At 43.4% G+C, this 18,277-nt stretch overlaps 1 protein-coding gene across 1 annotated transcript in view; it reads right to left on the bottom strand.

Moving 5' to 3' along the window:
- Positions 1-1,580: 1,580 nt before the first annotated feature.
- Positions 1,581-18,277, bottom strand: part of LD (Homeodomain-like superfamily protein) — a 73,149-nt gene continuing 56,452 nt past the window's right edge. Inside the window, exons 10-14 of the mRNA XM_087395253.1 lie at positions 18,143-18,213; positions 17,985-18,058; positions 7,152-7,883; positions 5,571-7,060; positions 1,581-3,146 (exon numbers count right to left, since the gene is read on the bottom strand). Coding sequence (XP_087251379.1) covers positions 2,205-3,146; positions 5,571-7,060; positions 7,152-7,883; positions 17,985-18,058; positions 18,143-18,213 — 3,309 coding nt within the window. The 3' untranslated portion in view covers positions 1,581-2,204. The remainder of the gene's footprint in view (positions 3,147-5,570; positions 7,061-7,151; positions 7,884-17,984; positions 18,059-18,142; positions 18,214-18,277) is intronic.

The raw sequence follows: 18,277 nt of genomic DNA, 5'->3' as shown, positions 1-18,277 counted from the left end.
GACTGGCTCAACCGTCCCCTGGTGGTCTGGTCAGTTGAGCCCAATCTATTGGTCAGCTGACCGAACCCAGACTGGTAGGATGGTTGGCTGGCCTGACTGGCCCCAACCAGTCCTGCAAGGCTGGTGCTATGTGGCCCTTTCCAGGCCTACACTCAGCCTTTCACCCAGCTACATACCCTGGCAACATGATCAGGCTAAGCCCGCCAACTACCTGCAGAATTCCCTGTGAAAGAAGAAGAGAACAACTGTCCTCGGCGGGCACACCCACATATCACCCCTCACTCCCTATACTGCAGACAGGAGATGACCAGAATTCTAACAACACTTTCATTTTCACCCCCCTTCTCAGAAGGCTCAGCATGAGATATCATCTCCAATAACTCTCTGGAAAATTCAAAGTTCTCATTGTGCACGTATCATTAGAGGTGTACTTAGGAAGGACAAATATTTTGCCACAATGGGTAGGAGATCATACAAACTCTTAAGGAATCAGTGAATATTAAATGTTTTTGAGACTTTTTGGCAGGCAAACAGTGAGCAAAGTCTTTCCTCAGCAGTGCAGGACTGTAGCATCTTCTTTCGACTCATTGGTTTGGCATGAGGTGCACCACCTTAGCTTTCCCTGATATAGACAGGTACCCACCATTGCTTACTCTCCACCTCTTGTACTCGGTTGGTTTTTAAAATTTTTTGCACTTTGCATTCTTACGTTTGGGCAGATCTTACCTCCCTGCATGCTGTACACAGCCCAATTGAAATACTCAGGTTTTTTTATTGCTTGTCCTCTTGTTATGTCATGAGACGTAATACATCACTTTATTGAAAAATTAAAAGACAGCATAGCATTAAAAAATATCGCCACTATCATGCATAGAAAGGACTTGCACAGACAAAGGATGTACTTTACATTCATTGAAAAATAGTAGCTTCAAAGGAGTCCTAGCATACCACAATAGGTGCTCAATGCAGGCCTTTGAACAGGGCAAGACCTTTAAAATGGCACATATAAAGCGGAGATTGAGGCATTAGATTTCAAGGTCAGGAGAACTGAGCTGTATCAGTACTTTAATGGTAGCGATCAGAGGATATTCAATAGGTATCACTTAATGACGTAAGGAAATTGCACAACATGAGACTGACAGCATGATTATTCAGATCCCATCTTTGTTCTTAGACATGGGCTTCTAAACATTTGATTAAGGAACCACTTAGGTAACACCAAACCTTTCCACCACAGTCATATGTTGCTCCTCTGTCAATGTGACAGAAATTGATATGGTAGCTCCAAGTTCCTCCTGTGTTCAGAGAAGCTCATGCACACAGACAAACGAGGAGTTTGTGGGATTTTTGCAGTATTGTAAACATTGGTAGAAATGACCACAGCTGCAATATGTAAATGTGGCAATGCCAATACCTGAGGAACCTTTTGTGCAAGTTCAGATGTATTGATCAAAAACGATGATTGAAAAGTGTGCTTGAAATGTAACAATAAACCTGACTACCAAAACTATCATCCAAAGCACACACCAATGAAACCATAACGCAGATGTGTAAAAGAACAGAATTCCTAAAGGTGCAGCTCATGTTTATGTGACACCAGCCAAGTCACTAATTGTCGAACTACAAAGAATACAGCACTGTCAGTCATTGCAATTGCCCAAGAAAAGTAGACTTTGCCATGTAAAGGCCGATGATACAACAAACCAGCAATGTCAATTTTCCGTGCAGATTTAGCAGCTAAACTGCTACAATAAACCAGTGTAGCATCAGTTCAGCTACCCATTAAAACCCTTCAAGGGAGGTATATCATAGTAGCCTTATGACAAGTCCACCATTCAAGATGGAAAGGCTGTGCCCAGAACCTTCACCAAACTAAATCAATGCCACACTCAGCAGCTGTATATTTGGGCACCTTCTACCAGCTGCAGCAGCTTCCACTTGTTGTCCGCATAATCTTTGAAAAAAACTCTTATCAAGATAATATACAGAATGCTTTACATTGATGCAATATCCCCAACTAAATGCACCTGGACTAGAAACCAATCAGCCCCATGTATTGATGTCATTAGCGTATCAGCTCTCCAACAGGTTCAAGGGTACAAGTCTTCGAGCATGAAGTCTTGCAAATTGCCAGGATAAATAAAGCCCAATATCCAGATAGCCGTCCTCGCATATAGGCATCATTGAAATAACATGTAATTCCATCACCCTCTCCATTCTGACCTTGGATAACCATGAAGATTAGACTGGGAAGCTGGAGGTTTCCATAACATTACATCTCCTTGGGGCCTCAAGGGGGCAGATACAAACGATGGACGAGGCCCTGCAGGAGGGAGAGGAGGCTGTGCAGAAGGCAAAGGAGGGTGTATTAAAGGTGGTGTTCTGATTGTATGCTCAGGGACTGAACTCGTGAAAGGTAGCTGAGGGGGCATGGGGTTGCCGAAAAAATGGGTGACACTCTGACTACCTCTCACATCAGGTATCAATGCTGGCACCTTGTCCACAAGCCTTAAATGATGTTCTTGCAACACTGCCGATTGCTTGAGTCTGCCTTCAGTGTATGCAGAAACTGGAAGTCGCAAAATGCCAACTGAAGGCCCTATTTCCCTGCTCTGTAAGCTAAGTTCCAAAGATGCCTTTGGTACTGCTGAAAATGAGAGCCCGTTCCGCCCATTCATTTGGTTCTCTTGCCTGTGTATTTGATGAATAGGTGGATGTACTTGGCCCTGCTCACCCTGCATAAACATGGGAGGTTGTCCCCTTAGATCCGCTTGTACAGCGGTTGGACCCAGGTTCACAGTTCCTTGTAGCTGAGAGGCCCTGGTCAGAGAAGGCTGGCTGGATGGTCTGATGAGACCAGCTGGAGTGCCACCAAGATGAAGTTGGGGAATTTCAGGAAAGACAGAGCAGCGGTCCAAGCTTGGCCTTATGGGTGTTAAGGCCTCCATTTGGGTTCTAGGAACAAATCCTGCACTTTGATCACTGCAGCCTACATGAGAATGATTGAGAGGTCTCTGACTCCAATCCTGTAGACTATCTCGAGCTCCTAAGTCTTCAGACATCTGAAATGTATTCCTCTCAGCTCCCTGGAAAAACGAATGCTGCAACAATGGGTTTGTCTTATTGTAAAACTGTCTGGGATGATTCTGGTAGAGACAAGCTCATCAACAAATGCACATAAGGAATTCTCTCTCTCTCTCTCTCTCTCTCTCTCTCTCTCTCTCTCTCCACACACACACACACACACAGACGTCATACATCCACAAAGAGACACCATAGATAAGAGATCTTGTAGTACACAAAGTGTTGAAAAAGATTTGGATCGTATATCTAGATGAATCCAGTAACATGCTCAAACTCATCCTCTAAAATTACAACACAGTGTGCAGTTTCAATCTCATGATAGTCACTCATCAGATTGAAAATCATAAACTCCATCACGCATAGCAGGGACTAGTTACGATGCCTATGCGGCACACTGACTTAGTTTGCCCAATCAAAATGCATCAAACACATGCATAGATGCCATACCAAAATCTGATTGGCTGCTCTAGACTGGGAGACATGGTGAGTCTTTTGCATGTGTGACAAACAGCAAAGCCACATGAGTTAGAATGGTGCCATGCAGCACTCATCTTCTTCATTCATGATGAAGGTATATGGGGCTATGCTACATCATGCGGCCCCTTAAAAATCTCTAATCATTGTTCATGACATAACATCATGAGTGGATTAACCTAGGGACCTGAGATCTAGCTACAACTCTTTTTTATCTTTAATTATCCAAACCCCAAATTACCCCAAGAGTGATTTAATAAACTAATTCCACAGTTCATCAATACACACAGTTCAGGGCATTGTTGAGGAGCTTGAAAAGTTCAGGACAGGACTATTGAGAAATCAAACTCTCTCATGAAAGACAATTGAAGCTCCGTCTGGAAAATCTTGTCAAGGCTTGCATAGGAATCAGGAAAGCAAGTGGTGTAACATTGTAAAGTGAATAGTTGAGTCTTTCTCTCTAGCATTGCCTGTTGAATAATAAGAACTCCAACAAACATGACATGCTAATTGCACAAGCGATGGCAAGGGTTACAAACTACCTTGCTTAAAGGATATAATATGCTGACGTTGGCATGCACACCATTGCATGTCAGAGAACATTGTAAAAGTCACACACTTGCGGAAGAGTGGCACCAGAAAACAATTCACCTGGAGACGGCTCACTAGCAAAGTAGATTTATTGCGCTGAGACGTATGTAAGGAATAAAGAGGATGGGTGGGAGTTTAATGAATGCACATATATTAGTGGGAAATGGAATGGCATCCAGAGGCTTCTGTATTTCTTCACCTAAGGCGCCCTGGTTATGCTGTAGCTTAAGTTTTATGAAACTAGGATCTCAGATATGTTTTGAAGAGCCGGAAATCAATAACAACAACTGAAAAACTGCAACTGTATTCTTAACCTAGCGTGCATCTCAAACAAGTTTCTAGACAGGAACAAAGAACACAAAGCCTAGCAGATACTACAATGCTTATTTGCTAAGGAGATTTGGTACAGCTGCAATTGATCTCAAAATGTCTAGGCAAACCGTGCATCGCTCAGACAAGCCTTATTTCCAACAGCTATTCCAAGCTTCAGTCAAAATCCGGGAATGCAATACTGTTGCCGAATAGGCTTACATTACCACAAATGCATCAAATGTTGAAAGCTTTTTCTCACACTTTCGACCCTACATTGCATCAGCTTGCATCGAAACAATTAAAAGAGCCCACCAGAAACCAGTAAGAGTTGACAAACAAGAGTGCAGAAGTGCACGTCGGCATTGCCTCCTAATATTGTGCATCCCCAAAGTACTCATCCATGATCTTTGAATGCATACAATTTGCCTCCACACTTGGAAAAAGTATCCACATATATACAAGAGCCTCTAATGCAATTTGAATTTTTTTAAACTCTAGTGGTTCCAGTAATGGCATCACAAATTGTTTGGCATCTCTCCTATTCACACCTAATCTACAATCCCCAACTAGAGGATCTGGAGATTGTATGAAAATGTTCATTAAATACATTTTTTGTTCCATCATTATTTCCTATACATCGGCCACAGTCATATCTTTCTTCAAGAAGAACCCATGACTCCTCATTTTCCTCAAAATCTTTCTAGGAAGATCTTCTTTTGCTTTTGTAACAAAAACCAAGCTTTCCTACCCATGTCATAACAGGAGGCAGTGCTAACAAAATCACAGCATTACAAAACAGGCAACTCACAGTTGAAGAAGTGCACCAAAGTTACATTAGTATAAAGCATTCACCGAAGAAAAAACTTCTCTCAAGTATTCACAACCAACCATTGAGGCCTGATGAGATGACCAAAAAAGATTTTAGTTATGCACCTTATAACAGTGGTTACTGTGGATCAGGAAGCTTGAGACAAAATTACCATAGCTACAGTTTTACACATCTACATTATCCAAACTCAGCAAGCTCATATCACCTGCTGTAAGATTCAGAAATGACGAGAAGAACCTTGCATAGAGAATCTGATACAAAGATCGAGGAAATGACTCACCAGTTGATCTATGACTGGCATGGAAGGCGGCAAGGGAGGTGGCATTGGTGGGAGAGGTGGCCTTAGTTGCTGTGTCCCTGCTGGTTTACTGCTTGGATGTACCAGCTCACCTGAATGAGCTGGTAGAGAAGGCATTGCTGTATGCAATTGTGTCACAACCTTCTCTTTCGATTCACCGGTCTTTTCCCCAAGTTCCACCTTAGAATTAGCCATGTTTGTTTGCATAACCTTCTCCGCATGATTGTAAAAGTCTTTAGAAGAAGCACTGTCTGTTCTAAAACCTTTTAGGGTATTTGCAATTGCAGCTAAATCAGTACTAGAGGCTGTAGCTTGGGATGCCGTTAAAGCGTAAACAAGATCTGGATTCTTCAGAAATAGAGAAAGCAGTTCAAGATCAGCACCAGAGCCTCCACTGTTATCTGCGAGTTGCTGCAGAACAATTTTAAGCATGTCCAAGCAGGCTTCTTTGCTTAATTCTGATAAACTCAAACCCAGAGTATCCTGACCTGCAGGACCATTTGATTGATCCTGGATTTTATTTGTTTGACCTGATGTCACAGATACTCTATGTGATTCTGATAATCTCTGATTCAAAGGCCCCCCACCTTTCTGGGGTGTGGAAGCACTGGAAGACATTTCTGCTTGACCCGAAAAACCTGCAACAGCATCTGAACCACTGCTCCGTTCAGTAACAGCCTGGACTGGATGGAGTTCACTTGCTTGAGCATTGACTTTGTCAAGGACAGGAAAACTTAGTTGCATTGAAGTAGCAGATGAATTCTGTTCAGTATCCAATTTTCCCTGTTCATCTTTCTTCAAGGTGTCTCCAATTTCTGGAACATCAGTGCCAATTTTGAGTGGTTCATCCACCTTTTTGCCAGGTGTGAGCTCTAAAGTTTCAGAAGAAAGTATTCCAGTAAAATTTGACAACCTAGCATCTTTTTCCAGGGGCTTCTCTTCACGGGATTTCTCTGCTATACACAATTTGGATGAGCCCAATTTACTTAGGATTGTTGGCTCAGGTGAAACAGCATCAGAAACTAAGAGGCCTATAGTATTCCTAGCATCTTCCCTTCCATCAGCTGTGCTTGCATTACTATCTGTGTCTGAATCAGTAAACCTTGCCACAGCTCTCTCCCTGATGTGACTCCATCCTTGACCGTCTAAGTCACTGGGATTGTCTAAATGAACTAAACACTTGCTATCTGCTTCCTGCCCTCGGACTCTTGCTTCATCAAGTCCTGTGGGAGACTGCAAAGAACAATCTTTATCCTGACTATCTTCATCCATTGCCTCCAGCAAAATTTCAGGTACTAGAATATCATCTACAAAAAGAGAGAATTTCTCCAAAGGCTCCAGTGGATTTGATGGGATGCACTTGGGCGATACATACAATACTTCTTCCTCATTTCTTAGACGTGCAGCTTGAGAGCTTTTTTCTGTGCTTCCTTCTCCACTTGCAACTCTCCATCGCGGCTCAAGCACAAGTCCTGTACAGAATTAGGAAATGAGAAAGTGTCAAGAGTGAACCTAAAGAAAGCACACAATGGAAACAGACCATTAGAAAGCAGCATTGCCTACTTGGAGGTATTGCCCATCGAATGCTGCTGAAATCCTTGTAATGTGCAACTCCGTGACATCTCTCCATTGATTCGGCATCTTCATCCACCTTCAGAGGATTGAGATGAAAGGAAGGAGCAGGAAATTCTTCTGGACCTTTTGTTTCTAACCCCTTATCATTTTGAATACCGCTGCTGGATGCTCCCAGTAAATCAAAACAAGCTGCATTCAGTATTTGTTGTGGTTCGTGTTGAGTAGCTTCTAATTCCAGACTCTCCTTCAAAACACTACTCTCAATTTGAAGCTCGGACTCAGTTTCAGAACCATGATTTACCAAAGAGCATGGAGTACTTTCCAAAGCATTCACAGACAATAGAGGTCCCTTCAGGACTTCCAAAGTTGATTTAGCATTAGCAGAATCTAGCAGAGTCGATACTGCTGAAGGACTTTTGTTTACCCCGACTGCCTCTGGATAAGGCATGCGCATGGAACTCTGTTTTGTTGGCAATATATGTGTTGATCCTTCCGAACTTGATGGCAAATCCGATTGCCAATTTGAAGGCTTCCGCACTCTCGAGCTGCTTAGACTTTGAAGAAGGTGAGCACGCCTTTTGGCTTTCTTAATGTCATCAGCAGACAGAGGCCGAGGAGTTGAGTCGATGCTAAAAGACCTTGCCATTTCTGGATCCTTACAACGTCTAATAGCAACCCTAGATTCTTCAAAAAGCTGAACTTTTCTCCTCTCTTTGAATCCTGTACATTTTCTCTGTTAAGGAATAGAGTGTTGCCATGGCATATGAAGAACATCTGTTGATACATATTCAACCCTTAAACATCAACCAAATCAAGTTGCAAAATAATAACAGTTCACAAAGAGGGGAAAAACAGATTCTAAAAACCTTACAGAGTATTTCAAACAATTAACTTAATACACTCTGTTATCATCTTCCAGAATATCTCTATGTACACAGCTTATCCAGACAATCGCTTAATATCTCAACCAACAGTTAAGAAACCTGATCTGTTAATTAGCAATACCTTGCTAGTGGGTAGGATGCTTTAGCAAACCCTTGTTAGCTAAAGCACATTTGATACAGCTGCCCTTTTAAAAAGGACTCAGTGATGATGGGCTCCAGGATGATCCAGAGCAAACCCTCTATCCCCCACCAGATCATACAGGCATTGGCACTAGAGTCACTATACGCCTAGCTGAGAGGAGAATTAGTATGGCTTGGTATGCATGCATATCCAAACGGTTTCGCAGCCAAGGCATCTAGATGGATCGTCTCCCCCCCCCCCCCCCCCCTTCTTTTCAGTACAGCTTAGATGCTCCTAATCACCTGATTCCCTTCTTTTCAGTACAGCTTAGATGCTCCTAATCACCTGATTCCTCGTGATGAGATCAACTATATCATACGGTTGGACCTACTCCAGCTCCAATAGAATGTGCTCTAGGAGCTCTTTGTCTCGCCCGTGGTCTCTGCATCCTCTCTTGACAGCACCGTGACCTATCACATCTTGCATGTGGACCACCACCTGTGCTTTAATCATCAGCCACTGCATTACCTACATCTATAGATGTGCATACAGCCCATCAAAGGCAGTACGGGGGAAAAGCAGAGCACCGAGGGCAAGATCTTTACGGGCTGGTTGGGCTGCAGCTTTATAAGAAATGCTCGCAAGGCATGTCGCAAGTTCTTCTACGAGTGTGACTTTCCATTTAACATTGCTCATGCTCCTGCGTTTATGGAGTTGTGCAAGAATGGGAGATGCAGAACCATCCTTTAAGCCTCTATCTTCAGAGAGACTACGTACTAGAGACCTGCATGGTGAAAGGTTTGGGGTAGAGAAGGAGCTTCAGTCTATTAAGGTAGCATGGAGCAGATATGGATGTACTACCTTGTCTGATGTGTGGTCGGATACAAAGAGGAGGCCTCTCATTAACATCTTTGTGTCATGTTGTGTTGGCATTGTGTTTCTCAGGTCCATAGATGCAACCAATGACTCTCATACAGGTGATTATACTTATGGTTAAGAGGGCTATCGAGGATGTGGGATCTCAAAATGTAGTGCAGGTCATAACTGACAAAGCTAGTAATTGTCAACGCATGGGTGCACTAATGGAGGTTGAGTATAGCCATATTTTTTGGACACCATGTGCTGCACACAGTTTGGATCTCCTTATCGAGGATATAGGCAAGCTTCCATGCATAGCCACGGTGGCGCATAAGGCACGAGCTTTAGTGACTTTCATTACGCAAAAGCATAAAGCCCATGCTATTTTCAGAAAGCACAACACATTGGGGATTCTGAAGCCCTCGACACTTGCTTTGCCTATCTTTTCATTATCTTGGCATGCTTGGTAAAAATGAAGGCGAATTTGCGATGCATGGTTGTGAGTGAGAAATGGATAGAATGGGATAAGTCCAAGAAACCAAAGGCAAGGGCGTTTGAGGACGTCATATTTGATGGAGACTTTTGACATGCAGCTAAGGAAATCATTACCCTTTGCCTCACCGACAAAGAGGGCTGCACTATAGGATTGGTCTACAAGTTCATGGGGAAGGTTGAAGAGGCAATGAAAGGTTACACTTGGCTGCAAAGAGACACATACATCCAAATGACAAGTCTGAGCATTTGAATGCTCAAATGGCTTTCTTTATATTAGTTGAGACTTTCTTTTACTTGGAATTTCAGATTTGTTTAATCACACGCTACGAGAGATCATGGGCATATGCGAGACAAGGTGGAATACGTTTCATAGGCCAATCCATGAAGTGGCCCATATTTTGCACCCTCTATGGAGGAGGAGGGCAAAAGTGATTATGAGAAGGTTTTATAGGGGTGGACCAAGTTTCGAGGGAGAGTACCCTGATGCAAGTCAGCAGCACTCCATGGAGGACAAACTCCTCGCATTCAAAAACTCCTTTGGGAAGTTTGGTACAGCTCCTCCATGCATCCGTGAGGCCCGGTTGAGGCTGTTTCTTGATGGGACAAGTATGGCAAGAGCACTCCGGCCTTGAGACTGCTTTTCATTAGAGTCCTCTCACAGCACTACTCATCTAGTGCATACAAGAGGAACGGAATTGTATTGTCACTTATACACACCAAGAAATGGAATAGACTATCCACAGCTCATTATCAAAATTACAGCTGGACTGAAATCTGAAAATTTGAAGTTTACGTTAACTTTGAAGCATGACTCCAATAATTTTTGTGATAGGCTTGTGGCTCCTTCAGAAAATAAAGAAGACACAAGGTCAAATCAAGGTGAACCCAGATAAAATACATGTGGAATGAAGGATCGGATAGAAGAGAGAGAGTGCAGGTAGCAAAGGGTCGCAGAAGAACACCCGCCACGTCAAACTTAGATGAATAAAATAGAGAGTACAAGGTACTTGTACCTAGACCTAGGACTAAGTGTCCTAGGTGTCACATAGGACCAAGTGTCCTACGTGGCCTAAAAGGCACTAACACTACAAGTGCCTATATTTATGCCTACACTAACACATACCATGGCCTATAGGGCATCACTAGAACCACCAGGAGATGGCCTACAAACACCCCTCCATGGGATGGGCTGAAGTACTCTGGAAACGTCTCAGAATACCTGGTATTTTCTGGCCATTGTGGCACATGTTCATCCAAAAGGATATAGCCACCTATGAATGTACAAGGCATGTCAGATCATGTAACAAAGGGAACCAAGTGTAAAGCCTATCGGAAGACTTCGAACTTAGGACGAGGAAGTGCCTTTGTAAACATATATGCTATGTTGTCCTCTGTGGGAAGATAGGACAACTCTATGTCTCCTGCTGACAACCACTCCCGAACATAATGATAGTGAACTTCAATATGCTTGGTACACGCATGAAACATTGGGTTACGTGCAATGGCCAAAGCACTCTGGCTGTCAGTGTAGACCATAGTGGAGGATGTCTAGCGAATACCAAGATCTGTAAGTAGCTGTCGAAGCCAAACACACTCTACTGTAGCAGTGAAAGCTACCCTGTACTCAACCTCACAACTAGATGTGCCAACTGTTGGCTACTTCTTCCTGAGCCAAGAGATACATGAATTCCCAAACAAAAAACAATTGCCAGTATGTGACACTCTGGTGTCGGAACATCCTCCCCAGTCACTATCCATGTAAGCATGCATGGTAAGTGAACCCTGATCACCATAAAAGAGGGCTAAATCTTGAGTGCCTCTCAGATATCTGAAGACTCTCTTCACTACCTGCCAAAGCTGTGAACTGGGCATATGCATGAATCTGCTAACCTGAGATACTGCATCCTGCAAGTCAGGTCTGGTGTGACATAAATAAATAAGGCATCCAACAGCCTGCTGATAAAGAGTGATATCGCATGGTGGGCTCCCATCATGAGCTGAGAATTTGAAGCCAGGGTCCACTGGAGTAGAGATTGGCTTGCAATCCTCAAACTGAAAACGATCAAGGAGCTGTCCAATATATTTGGACTGAGACATCATGATACCCCCCTCAACATGAGCAAACTGAATGCCCAAATAATAATGGAGCCGTCCCATGTCTGACATGTCAAAAATCTGCTGCAAATCAGCCTTGACAGCTGCAATTTGCTGAGTATCTGGGCCCATGATAAGTATATCATCCACATAAAATCAGCACTAAAAAATCAGATCCACTCCCACGGACATAAAGAGTGGGTTCTATGGGACTATTCTGAAAACCAAGGGATAGTAAGTGTGCATGAATTTTGGCATACCATGCCCTGGGTGCCTGCTTCAAACCATAAAGGGCTTTTCTAAGCCGGCATACCTTATTTTCAGAATTAACAACCTCAAAGCCAGGAGGTTGTGTGACATAGACTTCTTCCTGCAGATCCCCATGAAGAAAAGCAATTTTGATGTCAAGCTGGTGCACTTGCCAATGATGATGGGATGCAATGGCAATGACACATCTAATGGTAGTAATCCTAGAAGTAATCCTAGATGTGGGAGCAAATGTCTCCTCAAAGTCAATGCCTTGTTGTTGGGCATACCCTTTTGCAACAAGAAGGGCTTTATATCGATCTATGCTGCCATCAGATTTCCTTTAAAATTTGTAGACCCTTAGCGTTCCAATGGCATGCTTGCCGGAAGGGAGATCTACTAATTCCCATGTGTCATTTTTAGCAATGGAATGTAACTCAGCTCTCATTGCATCCATCCACTCTTTGCTGTCAAAAGCATCTTTATGACACAGAGGCTCTTCATTGCAAGCTGTAGCAAGGAGTGCAAACTCAAGAAAGTGACCATGCTGTCTATTCCCTGATCTTGTCCAGGCAACAAAAGGCTGATCTTGTTTGCTGTCCCTCAATGTATCAAGAAGCCATCTGGGAACTTGCCTTTGCTGTCTATTGACAGCTCTTTCCTCAATGACTGCATCCTAAGTAGTGGGATCATTTTGTGCTGGAAGAGAAACCTGCAAATCAGCATGAGGTTGTGGTTGATTATTGCTTAGTGGAGGGCCTGCAGGACGCTCATGTTGCTAGTCAAAATCCTCTTTTGAGGATGGCAGAGGTAGCCAAGATTCAAAGGCATCAAACATGTCAACATCTAGCTTAGCTTTGCAGTCCACAAGAGGAGAAGCTGAATGTTCAGCAAAGATTACATCTCTACTAACAATAATCTTCCCAGTATTTGGTTCATATAACCGATACCCTCTACTCTCCTGGCTGTAACCAAAAAATATGCATTTGATTGCCTTGTCATCAAGCTTATGTCTCAGCTAAGATGGTACATGAACATATGCAAGAGACCCAAAAACTCTCATGTGTGAAAGTGAAGGCTTCCTGCCTTCCGTGCTTGATAAGGTGTAACAGTCTTCAATGCCCGTGTAGGTGATCTATTCAGTACATAGTTGGCACATGCATCAAGCCAAAATTTAATGGGCAAAGACTTGCCATCTCCATTGTGGACCTGTTTTTCCTTTCAGAAACAGGATTCTGCCGAGGAGTGTAAGGAGTAGTACATGAGTGAATAATGCCCCGTGAAGACAGAAATGCATCAAACTCCTTTGACATATACTCTCCCCCCCTATCTGTGTTGAGGGTGACAAGCTTGCATCCTGATTCATTCTCAACCATATTCAGCCATCTCTGAAAGCATAAGAAAACTTCAGATTTGGCTTTTAAAGGATATACCCAGCAATATCTTGTGAAATCATCAATGAGAGTCATGAAATACTTATAACCCCCAATGGGATTTCTCCTCATTGGGCCACAGACATCACTGTGTACTAGCTGCAATTTCCTTAGTTAGAGTTTTGGACAATTCTTTTGAAAAGGAAATCGACGCATCTTACCCAAAAGACAACCCTCACACACATGTTTGGAAACTGTGTGAGTCTGAGGTACATCATTTGCCATCTGCTGTGAATGTAGCTTTGCAAGAGCTCTATAATTGAGATGGCCCATTCTCTCATGCCAAACATGAGTTTCAGCAAGCCGTGAATCTGAAATAGCCAATGCTTCAATAGAAAGTGCAGCTGAATGATGATCAAGGTGATAAAGCCCTTTTTCTAAAGTCCCAGTGAGAACTATGGCATTGTCATCACGAAGATCATAAACTAGGCATCTGTAGCCATCAAAAATCACTCTGAAACCTGAAGTAGCAATTGCTGAAATTGAAATCAAGTTGACTTCAATTCCAGGCACAAAAAGAACATTTGTCAGAGTGACAGGATGGCTTGAAATGGATGTCAGCTGCACATCTCCAACTCCTTTTACAGCATATGAAGCATTATTAGCACATGTAACAGTCCCCCCTCAAGGTGCATCAGCTAAAGAATGAAACAATTGTCTGCAAGATGTGACATGCTTGGAAGCACCACTATCAAAGTACTAGGACTGGGCATTATTAGCAGTAAAGAATGCATCAGCTTTGGAGGGATCAAATGAGCAATGGACAGCCCATGCCCAATCATCCTGAAGAGCATGTGCATGTGAAGCATCTTCTGGCTCATGGGATTCAATAGCATGTGAGGCATTAACTGTCAATCCTGCTTTCTTTTTCTCCGAAGCAATGCGCTTCCTGCATTCTGAAATGTCATGTCCAGGCTTGCGACAATAGTTGCATCTTTTCTTCTTTGACTTATCTGCTGTATTTTTAGATGCATGGGAGGAATTGCAGCTGCTATGCGCAGATTTTGGCTTGCCCATAGGCTTGGAAGCCTTGCCTCTTCCTGTCTGCTGTGAAGCAAATGATTGATCAGGAATGATGGCTTGTCTATTAGCTCTACTTTACTCTTCCTGAAGAAGCAAAGTAACTAGCTGGTCTAGATTACCCATGGCCACTAATCGAAGGGTTGTTGCAAACCCTTGATATGTATCTGGCAGTCCATTCAATGTGGTACTGAAGCTGTGAATTTGGCACCACCTCATCAATGTTGGCAAGCTGTTCCATGAGGTCCTTGACCTTTGTCAGGTATGCATCCATAGAGTCACCTTCATTCATACTGACTTCCTGTAATTGCCTTCTCAAATATGCAACATGAGCTTCATTGCGAATCTGATAGAGAGAAGCCAATTTATCCCAAGCATCCTTTGCTGTCCTGCAAGACCGGATGTGTGGAATAATGATTCTCTTGCATGATAAAGCAATGCATGAATGTGCATTTGCATCTCTTGCATCCCATCTTGATTGTTCTTGAGTTGGAAGAGAAGCAGCAGGAGTGCTAGAGGAAGAGGCATCAGGAGGAGTACCCTCTACAAAGGGACCAGCAGTAGAGGCAACCACTGTAGCATTGGCTGGCCTCAAATCAGCCCCAGAAACAATATTCCACAAAGGCTTAGCAACAAGAATATGTTTCATGAGATAAGACCACATCGGATAGTTGGTGCCATCCAACTTATCATCTTCACGAAGAACGCCAAATAGATCTTGATTGTTCCCAGCCATAGCAAATGTGATACCCTGAAAGAGACCTGAAAACCCAAAAGCCTCAAGGCTATCACTGCAAAAAGCTGGCTGTCCAAAAATGACAGCAAATATCTACAAATTTCTGACCCAAATCAAAGGGCAAATGCATATCTGACCCAAATGTGACTGTGACAGGCAATGTTCACTGCAAAAATAGCAAATCTGGCAAAAGCCCCAAATTTATTGAGGGCAAATAGGCCAAAAAGAGGGCAAATACAGAAAAGCCCCAAATTTTGCTGGAATTTTTGCAAATGTGACCCAATGTATGAAGATTTGACTCAATGTCCTGCAAAAGTGACTCAATGTATAGCCTCAAGGCTTGAAAATGCAAAAGTATGAGTTACTGTCCCAAACTCAAAAGTATGAGTTACTGCTCAGTTGAAATTAAGCTTCCAACGCAAAAGCCCCACATTTTTGTTGACCAAATTCCGGATCAAGTACAACTGTACGGATGTCAGTACGGTGCTTGTACGTAACAGTGTACGATAGCTGTACGGAACTGAGTATGATAGCTGTACGTACGGTAGCATGGTACATTCACACGTGACTCTACGGAGAAGCAGTACGGAATATGCACAATGTACGGCTCAGGTAATACGGAAGTGCGTAGGTGCAATGTACGGCGGCGCAGGTATCCATACATGACAGTACGGACGTCTGGTGTGCAGGCTGTACAGAGGCGCAGGTGTTCATACGTCCAGTGTGCATGCTGTACGGCGGCGTAGGTACCACGCAGTACGGCTATACGTCGATAGTACGGAACACACAAAGATACGGGAGCCTTGTACGAAGGCGTTGATAGTACGGAATACACGAAACAGGTACGGAGCTGTAGCGTACGACTGAGGGTCAGTGAGGTTAGCATGGCGAGGTATGTACATATATCCAGATGGTTTGCCACTCAAGTTATTCATATGGACCCAGCCCAGCCTTTTCAGTACAAGTTGGATGTTACACCCCCTTAGATTCCTAGCACATAGAGGACGAGTCTTGGGAGATGGTGGCCTGGCTCACAGAGGGGGGTCACACCATCTCGATTGATCTAGTCTCACTGGCATACAGGATACATGGACAACATGTCTCCCAAATAGAGACCCATGACGCATATCAACCCTCCCGTTCACGCCCACCCCCTCTACCAAAGGACAATGTGTAGGTGACAGTATCCAGAATTACTGCTTCGAAAATTTGGGTTGCTCGGTGCAGCCAGGTGAGGGGGGGCTAGCCGGCTCTCCGATGGCTACCCTAGTAGCCATCTAGCAAGATATCATCTTCACTTTGCACGCCACTTGGGAGCACAGTACTTCAGGTTCGAGAGCGACCGCCAGCAGCGGGAACACTTCTACCAGGTATGGCCGGCAGGAACTTTCTACACCCTTTCCGCAAGTGGTATTTGTTGGATGTATACACCACCATCTTGGTTGCTAGCTCCTATTTCAAAATCTCTCTAGGCGGTGAGCCATGAGATCCAAAAACAGGTGGCTTTCCTATAGCTGGCAACCTATGTTTCTTTTGTACTTTCATCGACGACTCCTTGTGGAAGCTATTTGTATGGTGTTTTCAAGCATTAATAGAATTTACTTTTTTTCTAGAGATTCCACGGGATGAGATCAACCGTACCATACGGTTGGACCTCCTCTAGCTCCATATGTGAAGGACTTGGAGGGGAACCAAGAGTTACTCACCAAGGTCAATTTTATTACGATCACTTCTTGAGAGTATCAAGGATGCAATGATTATCAAATCCAAATACTTGGATGCGCTGAGGATTTCCATTAAACAATTACAGGTCTTGTCCCACCAGCTAAGAATTGAGACAACGAGCCCCGCAGGCACACTTAGAGAGCAGCGGATCTACAAGCGATGCACACTAGAGGAGGTGGAGACAAAGGAGCACTTTCTAGGTACATGCCCAGTTTCCTACTAGATTCGTGGATGATATCACTGCCTTTTTCAAGAGGGCGCAAGTTCGGGCTAGGTCTGCATTGGCCTCTACTTAATCAAGATGTGACGACATAGAGAGACTCTATTGAGACAAACCAGACAACAGGAGATGAGGGTGACGGGGGAGACAGAGCTAGACCGGATACAACAAGAGTAGAGAAGGACCTAGCCAAGATGAGGATAGAGTGGAGAGCCACAAAGACCACGCACAGTGCACAGACAAACTCGAGCACAAACGATGGAGAGGGGACCGACAAAGGCAAGGTATCACTCTTGATATTGCCAACCGTATACAGAGATTAGGGAGGCCATTCCCCCCACCTAAGTAAGAGACAACCTGACAGGGCAGATATGAGATGTTCTTATATCCCATCGAAGGCTCTCGAGGCACCAAGATCATAGTTGACTACATCTTTTGGTTCTTTTGAGATTTTTTAAGTTTTAGATTTTGGTCTTTGCATATGGAACTCAGCAAGGGCCCTAACAAGCCCTGGTTTGTATGAGATACTATTTTTGAGTGTACCTCGTCTCATAGGCACGTGAGGCCTCTAAAAGACATTAATCTCTCTCTCTCTCTCTCTCTCTCTCTCTCTCTCTCATGCTCATGAGATACAAAAGGCATATAGAAACAAAAGTATACATGACCCTCTTAAATGAGATACCCCTAAAGTTCTGATCTGCCCTGCATATGTAAAAATCAACCCTTAAACCCTTTGAAGCAAAATTACCCCTTGCAGGCAATAGAAATTCACAAGTTCAATATACAACAGTCATTCTTCACAATGAAATTTCAATTAAAAATATAAATAAATCAAGTTCTCACCTTTACAATACCATGTTCCTGATCTATATGCAATTTAATTTGCCAATTTTTAAAAAGTGTGTATTTTACATACACACAGGCTGATATATAAATCAGTTAAACAAAAGGCCTACCAACTGAAACCAAGACTATATTCTCAAGGATACGATCGCCTTGGAGAAGAGAGTTGGCAGGTCGCTTTTTTATTGAATAAAGCTCAGATGGTGTTTCCAATTGCACCCTATTCCAAAGATGTACACAGTAAGGAAATCATTGTGTACTTGATATATGAAGGCATAATGCATATTGGCGTCACTGGATATACCTTGGCTGAGTACTCTTTTCTACTGTTGACGGGCTCGGAACCACGTCTGAGAAAGGCAGAGAGGAATCCACCTGAAAAAGGTCCATTCATCGATATTACCAGGTGGTACATGGACGACCACATGGCATAAATAAG

The sequence above is a fragment of the Dipteris shenzhenensis genome, chromosome 24 (assembly GCF_047967505.1).
Source record: "Dipteris shenzhenensis isolate YYH24624 ecotype China chromosome 24, Dip_SZ_1.0, whole genome shotgun sequence".
NCBI classification, from domain to species: Eukaryota; Viridiplantae; Streptophyta; class Polypodiopsida; order Gleicheniales; family Dipteridaceae; genus Dipteris; species Dipteris shenzhenensis.
The sequence above is the reverse complement of the archived record's forward strand: the minus strand, read 5'-3'. Positions and strand labels throughout refer to the sequence as shown.